Below are 16057 nucleotides of genomic sequence, written 5' to 3' on the forward strand. Positions count from 1 at the left end.
TCCCAAGCCAGTGATACCCAGACCCTGCACTCAGGTGTTGAATGCACAACTCCTTCCTCTCCCTTTTAGCATAAGGTGGTGCTCAGTTTTGGATCTGTGTTAAGTAAACCATATCCAAATAGGCAGCAGAACACTTTGGTGCCAGGCTCTTCTCGCAGGTAACAAGGGACAGGATGATGAGAGGAAACAGCCTCATGTTTAGATTGGATGTTAGACAAAATTTTTCACAGGAAAAGCTGTCTAACACTGACACAGGCTGCCCAGGGCTGTGGTGGAGTCACCATCCTTGGAAGGGCTCAAAAATCGTGGGCTGTGGCACCTGAGGATGTGGTTCAGTGGTGGATTTGATAATCTCAGAGGTCTTTTCCAGCCTTACTGATGCAGTGACTCCATGGAGACAATCAGTCTCACAGGACTAAACTGCATTCTCCAGTGGAAATCTAAGGCCAGCTCCACTGAGTTAAGCCCTGCATTTCTACTTGTGTGTTCTGTGGGATTAGTTTGCTTTACTTCATGCTATTCCTGGCCACACCAGCAGAGTGTGGTAAAAATGCTTAGTACTAAATCTGCATTTTCAGTACTTCATAATTCCACTGGAGTTTTCCCAGTAAGGAAAAGGTAATGTGGTTTTGTTTCCTACCTCTCTCACAGTTCTGTTCTCACCTTATCTTGCATATATAATGAAGTGTTTCACTAGAGAACATTCCTTCATGGTACTGCAATAATTGTGTCACTGTTCTTACTTTACTCTGATCTTTTTCTGTGAAAACATAGAAACTTTTTTCTCCCAAGATTTAAATTTTGCTGAGACTGCGACCTTTCTTCTGGTCTCTCCATCCCACAACACCACTGGTCAGCAACATTCACAAGCTCAGCTGTTCCTGCCTCTCCATCAGAGTTTGCCTCCCACTCCATAGCTTCAGTCAGGCTATTTCAAATGGGTGAATAAAGTTTTTCTGAAAATAAATGGAAAGGGATTTTTGATTCTAGCCAAATTCTGTTTATAGCTGAAGTAACTCCCTCCAGATGGTATCAGAATGCCTGGCAGGCTTTCCTTTGGCAGCTGTCTGGTTTGTTGGGGGTTGCTTTGTTCATATTTGTGCTAATGAGGTGGTTTCCGTTGCCTTCCTTCAGTGCACGCGCGCACGAGAGGTGCAGTGCCAGCTGTGTGAGGCTGAGCACATGGAGGTTCCTGGGGAGGGCATTGCTCACAGTAGCACTGTGGAGCTCCCTGCCAGGCTCTGGGTAATGATGAGGCTGCAGGGGAAGCAGCTTTACCCTTCCTCTCCTCAGTGCAGACTGACTGCCAGAGAGAGAAAATGTAGTGAGGTGTCTGGGGTTTATGGCAGGGACCCTCATGAAGCTTCATACAGTTATTAAGAATTGGGTATTTCTGTTTTATGTTTTCTGCTCATCTCCCTGTTTCAACTAAAATACCTTTACAAATATGCTGAGCTCTTGGATTCTTTGAGCTTTTCTCACCACATCCCATGCATCTCCTGTAACCCACCACTACCTATTTATTAATTTGTCTGTGTCCTTCTGTAATCAGGTTGTGCACGTGCTCAGAGGAAGGAAGAAGGGAAATTACCCTCCTCTTAATTTTCTTTTTGTTCTCTTTCCCTGGTAAAAATTACTAGCTAAGTTTCTGCATAATTGAGATTTGTTTGTTTTCCACACTGTCCCTCTAGATGAGATTTATCACCTTGTTAAATTTTAATTATGAAATAGGTTAAAGGAAGTTAAAGAAATTAAAACAATATACATTAAAAAATAGCTCCAGTGTTCACCTGTGTTTTACTCTGATGGAACTTTTGACATTTGTTTTGGCATGTGAAAAGCTGAAATGAAAAGGAATGAAGGGTACAAATCTTATGTATCTCTTGCTTATTAAGTTCTGAGATGTTATTTTATTTGTATGTCCTGTTCTCAGTGCATTTCTGGTTTTCATGCAAAATATCCAAAGCTGTGGAATTTGAGAGCCAGGTACTTGATTAAATGTTTGAAAGATTTTCCCCTCTGTATTTCAGGCTCAGGGTGGAAGTGGCAACTTCAGCTGGTCCTCTTCTAACCCTGCAGTAGGCACAGTGACAGTCAAAGGAGTGATGACCACGGGGAGTGAGCCTGGGCTCAGCATTATTCAGGCACTTGACGTGCGGAATCCACTGCATTATGGGGAAATGAAGGTAAGAGATTCATTGTTCAGTGACTGGTTTTGAATATGGCTTTTGGGAACAGCAAAGGCACTGAGAATGCCATAGGCATTCCCCTTCTACTTCCTGCCCTGTGGCAGGTTAAGGGGTTAGTTTCAGTTTGTGCTTCAGGGAATCCAGCACTGTCCAGTGCATTAACTTTACTGCCATTTTTGCCTCTTCCTGATTTCCTTGGCAAGTCTTTTTCCCTGTTGGAAGTTTTAAGTGCAAGAAGGAAATGGTAATTGACTCCAGGCCTGGCCATCTAAGCAGACAAGCCAAACTAAAAATTCATTCTGTAGGGTGATAGGTGGGTGTTCTCCCTTGATACCAAAGGGTGACAGTTGTTATCAGGATGTGCAAGGAAATTTCTGTCTCGAGAAGTAATTGAAGTGAGCACAGTGCTGCAGACTGACTGCAGATACCTGAGCTGGCCAAGAGAAAACAGTATTTTAGAAAAATTAGGAGAAAATGGCAATGAAAAATATAGCTCCCAAGAGGAATATTGTGGTGTCTCTGCAGACCATCCCCTGTTCTTAGGTCATGGTGGTCAGTGAGTGGTGTGGAGTGAGGAGAATGCAGAACAGTACATATGGTGGCCTCAAAGAGAAGGGTGTGACATTAATTAAAATCTGTTCAGAACTTAGCTTACATACTTGCTCTGAAATAATTCTCTGAACAACCCAGGATGCTGCTTTTTACCAGTGTAGCAGTTACCAGCTGGAGACACAGGAATGATTTTTTCAGCTAAAACTTCTTATCCTCAAACATAAGTCAAAGCCTGAAGATAGAAAGAAACCTTCTGTCCATGTGAGCTTTCAGAGCAGTGTATTGCACAATCTGAATAGGTTATTTTTGAATGCCTTTTTTCCTGTGCTAGGAGCTGCTTGCTTTGTGGAACAGCTCTTCAGAGTTCTGTTTACTGACCTCAGTGAACAAGTTTTTAGTAGTAGTAGTTTTAGGAGTAGTTAATCCACACAGATTACAGCTTTAACTCTGTCCCATATGGTTTGGTATCCTGAAGCCAGTTGCAGAAGATTAAGTAGTTAAAGATACTGCAAATAAAAGCTTTGATCACAGTGATTGCTGTGAAATCTGTGGATTCTTTAATGGATGCTAAAGCTCTCCCAGCTGGTGATGGAACCTCCTGGAGATAGCACACAGCTTAGTCCACACTACAAAGTCTGTAAAGCAGAAGAGTTTCAGGAGCAGCAGTAGAGGGGAGGCTCCCCAGGCTGCTGTGGGAGCAGAGCACTGACCCAGCCCTGTCCTTGCAGGTGTACGTGAGCGAGCCCAGCGCCATGGAGTTCACTCCCTGCCCGGTGGAGGCACACGTGGGGCAGGTGCTGGAGCTGCCCCTGAGGATCAGTGGCCGGACCAGCGTGGACAGGGGGGAGCTGCTCCCCCTGAGCGACTGCTCACAGCTGGAGCTGCTGGTGGAGCTGGAGAACCCCAGCGTGTTCAGCCCACTGGAAGGTGCTTTAACTCCCTCCCTGGGATGGAAGCTAAATTGGTGTCAGGTCACACCTCTCCCAAGTCACCAAGTCACAATTCTCCCTTTGTTCACTGATTCATAGCTCTGTACAGTATCCCCACAGAAGTGCTGAACCTCAGAGGGGAGGGGGTCCAAGTAGTTTTATTTTGAAGATGTGTTTGCTTTTTTATGCAGAATGGTTTGACTTGGAGAGAGCTTAAAAAGCTCATCCAGTCCCACCCCCTGCAATGGGCAAGGACACCTTTCACCTGTCCCAGGCTGCTCCAAGCCCTGTCCAGCCTGGCCTTGGGCACTTCTAGGGATCCAGGGGCAGCCACAGTTTCTCTGGGCACCCTGTGCCAGAGCCCTACCACCCTCTCAGCCGAGAATTCTTTCCCAGTATCCCATCTAGACCTTCTCTATTTCAGTTTGATGCCATTCTCCCTTGTCCTGTCCCTACGTGTCCTTGTAAAAAGTTCTCTCCATCTTTCTAGTAGGCTTCCTTCAAACAGCCATGTTGAATTTGATGAACATGCCTGGGCATTTCTTTCCAAATAAGCTCTTGTATATTTTTAATTTATCTGACAGGAAGACTTAAGCCAACTGCTGATTTTTGCAGTGGAGTGAGGGTGAAGGCTGAATTTCAGGGGTACACCAGGTTGGTGGTTGTGTACACCCATGGACACGTGCGCCTCAGTGCCAGCATCACCATCGCCGCCTATCTCCCACTGAGAGTGAGTCTGCTTCCTCTGCTCCTGGAGAGATCCAGGGTCCAGCACGGGAACACCTTTGCATGACAGGGAACTGGTTGTGTAAAGAATAGGTTTGAATAACTGAGGTGGGTGGGTTTACATTCCACCACTGGCTGGTTCAGTGAAGAAAATATGAAAGAAGCTGAGTCTGGGGTCAATAGATGGAAATACAGAAGAGGCTGCTTTGTTACCTCATCTGCAGAGGCCTAGCACTGACTGCAGGCTGAAGTCTGAGTATTTCACCATAGCTTTCTCTCAATATGGAAAAAATGTTAGTGCAAATCCTACAGATTTGTGGTTATAATGACGTAATATGATGTTGTGAAACACAAACTGGAAATGGTTTTTGTGTACTAAATGTCAGGTTAATTGCTGTGGTGGTGAGCAGCCCAGGCTGTCCCAGGGATGCACATCAGTGCAGAATTTGTTAGATAGGTTTGAAGTGAAACTTGTGTAGCAGAATAGCTGCATACACAGAACTGTTCTAGAGAGAGCACTGTCAAGTGAAAGTACAATTTGACATAATTTCATTCATTTTAAATGCTTATTTAAAAGTGTAGCAGAATACTATCTCTCTGTGCTCAGAAGAATATATTAAGGGTCTCCCTTTTGCTGTAATTCTCCACGAGAGAGATGTGATTAGAATGCAGCTAAAACTTTTCTTTGGATCCGTGGCTTCCTTTGAATCTAATCCAGCTGGACAGAATCCTTGTGGATTTTGGTGCAGCTCTGTTTTTCACTAAGTGTGCTGACAAACCACTGCATGGGAGAAATCACAGCCTTATCCAAGTACATCTGTTCCATTCAGAAGGAGGTTTATTTTGCAGAGCACAACCAAACGGTGTAAATAGATGATTGATTTTTAATTAATTAATTAATTGATTACAGGCTATCGATCCACCATCTGTCACTTTAGTGACTCTGGGTTCCTCTAAGGATATGTTGTTTGAAGGAGGACCGAGGCCGTGGGTCCAAGAGCCTTCCAAGTTCTTCAGGAATGTTGCTGCTGAGGATGCAGAAAGCATTGCCCTGTCTTTACTTGAACCTCCCACACCTCGAAACAACAACCAGCACTGGCTTAGGGTGCTGTGCAGGAGCCTGGGAGAGCAGGTGAGTGCCAGAAGGGCTCGCTGTTGCCCTCCATCAGGCACTGAGAACTGGCTCCAGACAGATTTATGGTGCCATATGTCTGTTAGGTAGCTAGATGCTTTTATAATGAGCCAGTAAAGAAGTTGGGTAAGTACGCTGTTTATGCATTATGATGCAGATTTTAGAGCGAGCATTTCACAACATTATGTTAAAAAGTGGTTTATGATGGGTTTATTGCAGTATAAACCCAAGTTGTGGAAGCCTTATGTTGTGGGATGCATTGAACATCCTGATGAGTGCAGGTTCAGTTGGCATGAGCAGGATCAGAGCAGAAGGTTACCGAGCAGGCTGACTCCTCTGTCTGACATGCTCCTCTTAACTGTGTTACCTCCCAGTGTAATTCTGTTTATTCTAACAAATGGCAGCCACAGAATTGACTGCTGTGCTCTCTGTGCAGCCTTGGTGAGCGTGGCCCTGCTCATTGTCCAACTGGTTTTGTTCTCACCAACATACAGAAGTGATTTCTCCTGCTGTACTCACCCTCCTCAGCCCACGAAGCTTTTAGCTTCAATGTAATGTTTTCCTCCTGCAATTCTGCAAGGCCTGAGCATTTTGGTGGGGCTGCCAAGCTCATTGATTTCCTCAGTGGACACTTAGCCAAGTGGAGCTGTTTCTGTAAGTGCAGATTCAAAAGGAACAGGCCTTGGTGTTGGTGTGCAGGTCTGTGCAAGGCTGGCTGTCCCCAGCATGTCACACCTGCGTGGCTCTGCCAGTGCATGGGGGGATGGGGCAAGTGCCCAGAGCTGCCTCAGCCTTCTCTGGTTTTGTATCCACTTTCACTTTGCTGAAGGCTAAGAAAGGAGTGGAAAATAAAAGATGAGGTGTTTTTAAACACACTGAAGTGACTATAAACGTTGCCTTTGGGCTGTTCTGTTCTCACTCTGCAAGAGCACCTGCTGTTTCCTTTTTCAGTTACAAGAGATTTGTTGTTTGAATCAAATTTGATAGTAATGAACATGAACACCTAGGAAGAGTTCCCAGGAACAGTATTTTCATAGAGATAAAGACCTGTTCTTGAAATATGCTGCCCCTTTTACATCTTCCTGTGTCTTAATAGTGCTGTAAATCCCCAAGAATTTTATTTTTGCTTTTCATCCTGGTATCACAGTGTAACTGAGACCTGCAGAAATACAGCATGCCCAAACTCAACTCTTTCCTCATTTGCTATTTTCAGGTTATTACCTTAACAGTTGGGAACAGGCCCACAGTCACCAACCCTTTCCCAGTGGTTGAGCCTGCTGTGGTGAAGTTTGTCTGTGCTGTCCCTTCCCGGCTGACTTTGATTCCTGTTTATGGCAGCCCTCAGCTGGATCTCTCCTGCCCTTTGCTCCAGCAGAACAAGCAAGTGGTAAGCCTGGGAAGTGGCAGGAGAAGGAGGTGATCTTACAGCTGAAAAAATCAGTGTTTGGAGCTCCATGTGTGAAATAAAGCATCTGAGCTGCTGCAAGAGGAGCAGTAACTGGAGCTGTGGCCACACTCGTGCCCTTGGGAGTTCCTGCACAGAGCAGGCTGGGGGGGTCCTGCAGTAAATGGACAATGGATATGTGTAGATTATCAGGCATAAAGAACTTTGCTGTTCTGTTTTTCTTCCTAACTGGTGTTGTCACATGTTGGCTGCTGAGTAAACCACGTTTTGTCATGTTAATATTCCCAGGCAAATGTAAAAGTCATCCTCGTTCCCTAAAATGAATCATTTTAAAGAGCTCTATGTAATAACAAGGGGAGAAGGAGACTTTTGTGTATTGTTAGCCACCTCAGAGCTCACCTGCTTTTCTAGCTCCATTATGTGTCAGCCTACCTTGGTGCACTGCTGTTGCTAATGCATTTCACCAGAGCAACACCAGAATTTTGAGCTTTAACAAACAGCAGTGTTTGTCGTAATTTGTTTGAATTCTAAAAACAATTTTATTGAGCTGTGGTTCAATTTTGTTGTTGTTGGTTTGGGGTTTTTTGTTTGTTTGTTTCAAGGTAATTCATTGGCTTAAAAAACCCCAAACCCATGCTCCAGTAAAACCCCCTTAGAGTTCAGAGATTCACAGAATGCTCTGAGTTGGAGGGGACCCACAAGGGTCATGGAGTCCAACTCTCAATGGCCCATAGAGGACTTGAACCCACCTGGGGTTAGCAGCACCCTGCTCTGACCAGCTGAGATAATCTCAGGGCTGTTGGAGCACAGCTTAATGCCTTGCACTGATGGCTCCTTTTAATGAACATTCCTCAGGTATTGATGTTGTAACAAACCTCATGGAACTCAGCATACATTTCCTTTAATGATTAAAGAATCCTGTTGTATCTGTTCAGTTCAAAATATTCCTTCTTTTTCAGGTCCCTGTTTCCAATTACCGTAATCCAATACTGGATTTGGCTGCCTATGACCAGCAAGGCAGGAAATTTGATAACTTCAGCTCTCTTAGTGTTGTGTGGGAATCCACAAATAAGGCCATTGCTCGTATTGAGCTGGAGCTGCCAATGGAGCTGACTCTGAAGGAAGAGGACAATGGTCAGAAGAAAATGCATGGTATGAGTGGGTTGAAGTGAGCATTTCATTGTTTGAAGGTTGGGATTAAATCTGTTTGGCAATGTCTCATCTTGATTAAAGAAGTCACTGTAATCTGCAGTCATACTTCAGCTTAACATCAATGTGCATTTTTAGTGTGTGCTGTTAAAGAGAGGAAAAAAAGGAGCCAAGTCCAATGCCTAGAACCTGTCTTGAGAGAGAAAGTTCTTGTCTGATGACAATGATCCTAGAGGAACTGAGTATTTTTCATCTTTGTTGCATTCTAGGCTTGCAAACTGTGGTAGTTGACCGTGAGTTTGGAACTGCTGCCATCTCTGCCACTGCCACTGGGTTCCAGCAGCCCCACCTGAAGGCAGCCAGAGCCAAAGTGCCGGTAACAGCCCCTGGGGGGTTTGCCATTTCCCTGTGGTCAATGCCCAGTGTTCTGGTGGCTTTATTTCCTCCACACACAGCCCTGTACAAATGAGGCAGCTCCCTGGTGGAGTCTGGTTCATTCTGCAGAGGTTTGATACTGGTTCATGGTTTTCCTGCTTTCCTCTGCACTAGGTGCTGCTATCCATATCAAATCTGTCCAAGTCCTTGGGAGTTTTTTAACCATGTGAGCAAGGGCATTAGTGAGAAGTGCTTCAGTTGGTTTTGTTTCAGTTTAGGGTTTTTTAATGAATTGGTGAATCTTTGCTGCTTGTCCTTCACTAAAGCAGCCATGTGCTTTGTGCAGCTGTCACTGGGGAAAGCAAATGGATTTTTGCCCCTGCAAAGCTGGGTGGGAAAGTTCTGCATGAGCAAAGCAAAAGCTGACTGATTCCTCATATGGACCATATGTTAGTCTGGGCTCTGACTAATGCTCTTTTTTTCTTTTTCCTGAGAAACTCCTCCATTGTACAATGCCAGCCATAAGCCCAGGCTCTCATTTTACAAGTCATTAGCCACTCCCTGAAATACTTTGTGTGTAGGTACTCAACCTAGGGAAGAAAAACAGCAAAAGGTAGTGATGATGAACAGAGAGGGCAGGTGTAAACAGATGGCAGTTTTCTGGCAATATCATTTTTGTAAACTGAATATAAGGGCAGGTTTCAGCCTGTGGAATAACCTGACATGTGCAATAATTTCTCTTAAAATATTCTGCTTCCTAACTGGAATTTCTATTTAATCTTGTTAAATAAGATTTAAGTGGGTTTGAACTATATGCAGTACCTTGAAAACAGGCTTGAGGCAAAAAGTAAAATATGCAATGAGAGGTTACAGGATTTAACTCAAGGCAGGTAGCAGATGGGCACCAGTAATGTGAAATACCCTGTGAGCCAGGTTCTTCTCAGCATGGCCCAGGTGTGGCATCTGCTTAGTAAATTCTTTGAGAGGTGATCTTTTTTGCCACTTGGTTCTTGACTTTTCTGTGAGGTTTCCACTCTTCTCCTGTTGGGAAGCATGGTGTAGATGCATTTCCCCTGAAGAATTTGCCTGCAGCTCAGTGAGAATTACTGCAGAGATACAGTTACTTTGCTGCTGAAGTTATTTGAGATATTTGGTTGTGTTTCTTTTTTTTCTCTTAAAAATTGAGCTGTAATATGGATACTTGATGTTCTACAATCATTTTGTAGTTCACTGTGCTCTGCCTTGTTAAACCAATATTACATATTCTTTCTTACTTTTAGAAATAATTAGTAAAGCGAATGCTCTAAACTTTGCCTTGAATTCAGAGAACACTGGAGTTCTCTTAAGTTCTATTCTCTGTGTTTAAATTTGGGAGGACTCTGGTAGCTGGCAGTGCCAGTCCTGCTGCACTTTGGGGGCTCATGAGTTGTTTTATTTAAGTGAGGTGACCTGGCTGTGTTTTTCAAGTCCATCAGCAATGGGCTGCTCTGTTCTGCTTTCAAACCTGCCCATTCTCCTTTCTTGCAGCCAAAACCAAAAATCTAGTAGATGGGATATTAAGATGTCTTGACTGTTGTTCCATGTTTAAGTGGAACACCCTATTATGTCATTAGGGAAAGATGACATCCTTTCTACATCAAGGAAATAATTCTACTAATGAGGTGAAATGGGTACAGAGTAGTGACTTCCTCTAGAAACCTTTTTCCTTTTCTGAGCTAATGTTGTTATGAATGAGTGATTAAACCTACATTTGGTCCAGTGTTCATGTACTTACATTTAAGGAGGAATTTCTCTTGGTGGCCTGCTAAGAAGAATCATGAAACTATGAGTTTAGAGATAGAAAACTTTGTGTGTTTGCCTTATCATTCTGTATGAGCTTAGGCCATGGCTCAGAGTTAAAATCCTGTCTGTGCTTGTCAGACATCCCTCACTGATCCTGCAGTCCTGGGCCCTCATCCTCTGCCTTGGCCAGGGGTGCAGATCAGACCAGCCCTGAGGATGCCCTTCCCTGTGCAGGATCACTGACTGAGCCCTCTGGATCTTGTGGGCATCTCATCCCTCAGCTTGTGCTCTGAGCTTTGGCTGCCTGCTTTAAACCTCCTGCCTGCACACACTGGACTCTGGCAGGGCTGTGCCTCTGCTGTAACTGCTGCCATTGTTCTTGCAGCACGAAGCTGTGCTCCCAGGGCCTGCCACCATTGAACTGATGCTCGTGGAAGATGTGAAGGTCAGCCCCACTGGGCTCTCCATCTACAACCACCCTGACGTCCAGGTGAGGAGTTCTCTGCTGCTTTCCACCTGCAGGGAGGAAGACATCACACATTACAGAAGGTGTGGGGGGAGACAGCTTTACTAGAAAGATACAGTCTTAATTCTGGATGCTTTTCTGGTTTTGCAGGCAGAACTTCAAATCCAACAAGGTTCTGGGTATTTTTTCATTAATACCAGTGTGCCAAATATTGTAAGAGTGACACATGAAGAGACTCAAGGCATTGCTTTGGTGAGTGCAGTGTTTTGGGGTTTTACACCTTTTTGGCAACCAGGTTATTGTTCTGCAGCTTCAGCATTCCTGGGCATTTTGCAGCAGGTGTGGATAGAGAGGCAGCAGCTGCATTTTGGATATGTTTGCCTGTCACAGTTGGGCAGGGGGATCTTTGCACTGGCACTTTCTTCAGGTATAGTCTCAGGTACAGGAAATTGTTTCATTACAGCTGTGATGCACTTGTGTTCTCTGTATAAGATAAAAGCCAGTTCCATGTACTTCACCCATTACAACTTTGCAGTAAAATGTTCCTGATTTCTCAAACACACCACGAAGAATAACATGACAGAATTATTCAGAAGCTACACATGAATTGGTTTCCAAAGTAATACTGGAGTATTTGCTGTGGGCCAGTTCTTCTGAAAGTTTCAAATTCTTTAATCCTGTAGTGCTGTTTCAGGGTATTTTTTAATCACAGTATTCCATCCTGATTTTGTGAATGAATATCTATTCAAGAGTTTATTCTGATCTCCATGTGAAGTTTCTAATGCACTTTTCCACTAGAAGATGCCACTGAAGTGCAGGTGTGCTTGACTTCATCAAGCCCAGGATATGAAATGCATTCTGCAGTGAACACCAGTAAAGCTGTGTGTTTGCATTGCTGCTTTCATTAGGCAAGAACTTGAAACAAAGCAAGTTGCTCTAAAGAGTGGTTTTTATAAATGTATAATTTACAGATTTGCCTTTTAAGAAGTAATGCTGATAAAGTTAGTGAAATAATGGTAATTAAGGTGTAAATGAGAATATCAGAAGAATTTGTGAAACATTTTGATTCTCTCTAACTGTTATAAGAGTGAGGTGGGAATATTTTTTCCAACTAGGCACAGAGGTGAGAAAAATGTAGAAGAGATGAGGAGTTTTTTGTACATAGTACATTGTTCAAACTCTTAATAGTTTTTTAGTCAGGTCTCCCTGATGAGTTTAACTGATGTACATGAGATGGGTTCAGTGCTCTTGTCTGCAGTCCAGGAGTGGAGGAGTGACAGCAAGATAGGCTTTGTGAAGTGTACGAAGAGATTTAACTGCCTGTCAGATTAAAGAAGAGAAAAGTCCACTTTAAACACATTTTTTAAAAAATGCAGCCCCACACAGGTTTGGCAGGTTTGTTAGCCCTGTGTGCTGTGCTTGGGTTAAATCCCAGTACCAGCCCTGGTTTTCCATGGAGGCAGCAGAATGGCCTGGGAAATCAGCAGGCTCTGTCAGGCTGCTGCCATGGCAGGTACCAGTGCAGCCAAGTTGGCAGAGGATGAGTTGGCAGTAAACTCTTCTGAGAAACTAAATTCAAGTGATCTGGAGCAGTGATTCCCAGACTTTTCAGTGGGGCTGCCAAGGAGGAGTTCTGTTCCTCTCCCTCTGGTTTTGACACAGCAGCTTCTCTGGGCATGGGTGGGTGGTAGCAGGGGAGGAGTGAAGAGTGGTCACCAGTGCAATATCCCTGGATACTGGGAGCCACTGGACACCTAATGGGAGAGGAGAGCAGCAGAGGTGGCTGAGACAGGAAGCATTTTAAAAGTTGCAGTAGCCCTGCTTGCCCTTTTCCCTGTTTGCTTTCTCTGGTCTCCCAGCCCAGCTGAGCTCCATTCCAGCTCCACATCCCCTGCCCTGCTGCCCAGCCCCTCTGTCAGCCATCCTCTCTGGGAACTGCTGCTGTTCTGGAAGCTGACCTTTATTAAAACTTCACATCCCTTTTGATTTTGAAGCAGAAACAGGAGTAGTGCCCTCACAGAACAAAATGTCAGCTTTCCCCACTGCTCTGCTGCTGACTCCTGTGGTGCTGCTGGGCAGTGCTGAGAGTTCACTGAACTCCTTTGCACTGGGGGGGCCTGGCCATCTCCCCTTGTTCAGAGCACACAACAGGACACCCAACCTCACTGCTGTCCCTGGCCAAAGGGAGGAGAACAGCTGGGATTGTTCTGAGGTCTGTGACAAGGTCAGGGAGTTGCTCACATCAGCTCTGCAGTTCTTCTGCAAGATGTGGGTGTGTGGCCTTGGGAGAGGGGACTTCAGGATGGGTGCTTAGTTCTGAGGGTTTGTGTTTGTGACCAGAGGTCTCTTTCTTCATTGTTTTACTCTCTTTATCCACTAAGAAGTGTAACATTCTCTTTCTTTAAAACTTATGGAATAATAGTTTTATTAAAGAAACATCTCATCTGTCAGTTGTCCTCTTGCTTACCAGGATCTACCACCAGGTTTGGGCTGCTCAGATAACCAGCAGTGACAGTAGAGTACAGGAAGCAATACCAATGCTTTACAGGCATAATCATAGTCCTTGATTTTTTTTTTCCTTATCACTTTGGTTTTCACTCTACTAAGAAAAGTTTTGTTGTTCTAAATGATTTGTGTGTTGTTTCTCCTGATGGCGGGAGAGTAACAGGATGCCAGACTGTTCCAGATAAAGAGCTGTTAATTCACTTGGGCCTGGGGGCTGTTTGCACTAGCTCAGTAGCATGATACTTTTTACATCCGTTTTACAGCTTGATTTTTATTTTGGTGGAAGAATTCTCTGTGTCTAAGCTTGGAGATTTCTGCATTCAACTGCTTCTTCCCTGAAAGTGAGACAAATTTTATCCTCTGAACAACAGAAAAGAAGTGCTATAATGCAGTTTTCTTTTGGCATTGCAGGTGCAGCCTCTGCTCCCGGGATCAGTGACTGTAATGATTCATGACCTGTGTCTGGCTTTCCCTGCCCCAGCTGAAGCTGAAATTCATGTATCTGATATCCAGGAATTGTACGTGCGAGTTGTTGACAAGGTCAGTGCCTTGGCAACAGCATTAGGAGCTGATCCAGCCTGCCCTGACTCCCTGGGCTGGTCCTGAACACAGAGATCAGACATGGACAAGATGCTAGCACAGAGAAACAACTACAACCTCCCTGTGTCTCTGTTCCTCCATCCCAAATTTATCCCTTTAGGTTATAAGTGTCTCACAGTATCAGATACCTGTTCATGTTTTTTGTGGCAGCAATCTCAACTTTTGCATTTACACAGCAATATTATTCCATAATTTATATGGACATGCTCATTTACATTTCCTCCTGTTTAAAGTGCATGTGAGCAATTCTTTTAGGAGTAGGTTTTGCCCCAAGGTCATTTTCCATATGTCAGGTTTTAAAACTGAACAGAAAAAAGTCCAGCTCATTGCTCTTGCCAGTTTGGGTGTGCCTTAAAGAAAAGAAGTGTTGATATTTCTGGATGTTTTAATTATGCCCTTGCCAGCTGAAGGACCTGAGTTCATTCATTTCATCTGACACTAACTCTAGCTGGCAGGGATTAGTCTTTAAAATTAGTGCTAGTCTAACCTTGGGGCTCTATCTCCACTACCCTACTATGAGTGTAATACAAAATAAAATGAAACTGTTTATGCTAATAAATAAGAGTGGTTTGAATGCAGAATGACTGGATGTGTCTGTTTCAGGTGGAGATTGGAAAAACAGTTAAGGCTTATGTCAGAGTTCTGGATGATTCAAAGAAACCTTTTCCAGCAAAATACTTCCCAGTCATGGATCTCAGTCTCAGAGCAGCATCTCAGCTTGTTTCACTTGCGTAAGTTAATGGATTTTTTAAATTAATCTGCAAGTAAGAATTGGCAAAAAATGAATAAAGGTATTAGGTTAAAGACACAGTAGTACACAATGACTGAGATTCTATTTATGTTGTTTTTGTGAAGTCTTAATTGCCTGGGAAAAGGTTAAAGATTGTTATTTTTGAGGGAAGTTGCCTGAACTAACAGCCTGAATGTTGCTGGCTGATGAAAGAGACTGCATTCCTCCAGTGTGATGACTGATGAAGCTTTGTGCATCTTGGAAGCAGTGACTTGGCAAATAGTGTCAGGTGAAGGGAAGAGTGCTGTGTCAAGGCACATCTGATGTTATCAAACTCACTGTTTCTGTTACTTGTTTCATTTTCATTTCAGGTATTTAATGTTACAATAAAGCACAGGTTGCAAATGTGTAGAAATGGGATAATTTCCTTAACTTTGCTTCAGACAGAGTCACTTAGCCTTGTGGTAGAACTGCTGGGCACTAAATGAGTCCTTTGCTTTGCTATTTGTAATGTACTCAGTAATTTATTATGTCTTTACTGGATTTCTTTGCAGCCCCCTGAGGGAGGCTCTGGATGAGCACACTGCTGCTTTCCTGGTGCGTGGGATGACCATTGGGCAGACGAGCCTGATGGCAGCTGTGGCTGACAGAAGAGGCCAGAGAATCAACTCTGCTCCACAGCAGATTGAAGTAAATCATTTCAGATAAGATACATGCATAAAGAAAGTCTGTGCTACAATGGAAGAGGAATGCATAAATTGTGGTTACAGTATGGTAATCAATTTGCCATAAAATTCGTTCTGTCTGGAAGCTGACCTAATGCCAGTCAGATTTCAGTGTTGTTTAACTGCAGATGATGAGTTAAATTTCTGCATGCTCAATTTACCTTGATTAAGCAACTAAAGACTCAGTTGTACACTTGTACACTTGTACTGTTTTGTGGCATAATTTATCTGACTGAAGGATCCTGAACACAGGTATTCATCTTTCTGTTTTTAGGTCTTTGCCCCGTTTAGACTACTGCCAAGGAAAGTGACCCTAATTATTGGGGCTATGATTCAGGTGAGCCATCTTCTTACATATTTTCTTTACTTTGTAATTTCTGTTGTAAAATGAATCTTCATACCTGGTTATGAAGATTCATTTTCTGTTGTAAAATGACAGGATTGGTGGAGTGGGATTTTGGGAAGGGCCTGGAGTGACAAGACACAGGGAGCAGCTTCAACCCCTATGCAGGGCAGGGTCACATGGGATATTGGGAAGCCATTGATGCCTGGGAGGGTGGGCAGGCCCTGGCACAGGGTGCCCAGAGCAGCTGTGGCTGCCCCTGGACCCCTGGCAGTGCCCAAGGCCAGGCTGGACAGGGCTTGGAGCAGCCTGGGACAGTGGGAGGTGTCCCTGCCCATGGAACAAGATGAATTTTGAGGTCCCTCCCAACCCAACCCATTGTGTTTCTGTGATGAATACTCAACTGAACAAGAACAGTGTCATTCTTGAGCCAGCTTCTGTTTTGCTCT

The 16057-nt window shown here is 44.1% G+C and overlaps 1 protein-coding gene across 1 annotated transcript in view; it reads left to right on the top strand.

Annotated features, from left to right (window-relative positions):
* Positions 1–16057, top strand: part of NUP210 (nucleoporin 210) — a 49329-nt gene that overhangs the window by 17363 nt on the left and 15909 nt on the right. Inside the window, exons 12-24 of the mRNA XM_071418851.1 lie at positions 2031–2186; positions 3470–3668; positions 4255–4400; positions 5307–5528; positions 6742–6915; positions 7893–8085; positions 8352–8458; positions 10625–10729; positions 10856–10957; positions 13622–13750; positions 14414–14541; positions 15095–15230; positions 15540–15602. Of these exons, the coding sequence (XP_071274952.1) occupies positions 2031–2186; positions 3470–3668; positions 4255–4400; positions 5307–5528; positions 6742–6915; positions 7893–8085; positions 8352–8458; positions 10625–10729; positions 10856–10957; positions 13622–13750; positions 14414–14541; positions 15095–15230; positions 15540–15602 (1860 nt within the window). The remainder of the gene's footprint in view (positions 1–2030; positions 2187–3469; positions 3669–4254; positions 4401–5306; positions 5529–6741; positions 6916–7892; positions 8086–8351; positions 8459–10624; positions 10730–10855; positions 10958–13621; positions 13751–14413; positions 14542–15094; positions 15231–15539; positions 15603–16057) is intronic.

Source organism: Agelaius tricolor, unplaced genomic scaffold (genome assembly GCF_023055355.1).
Source record: "Agelaius tricolor isolate 1412-34295 unplaced genomic scaffold, bAgeTri1.0.p SCAF_93, whole genome shotgun sequence".
Lineage (NCBI taxonomy): Eukaryota > Metazoa > Chordata > Aves > Passeriformes > Icteridae > Agelaius > Agelaius tricolor.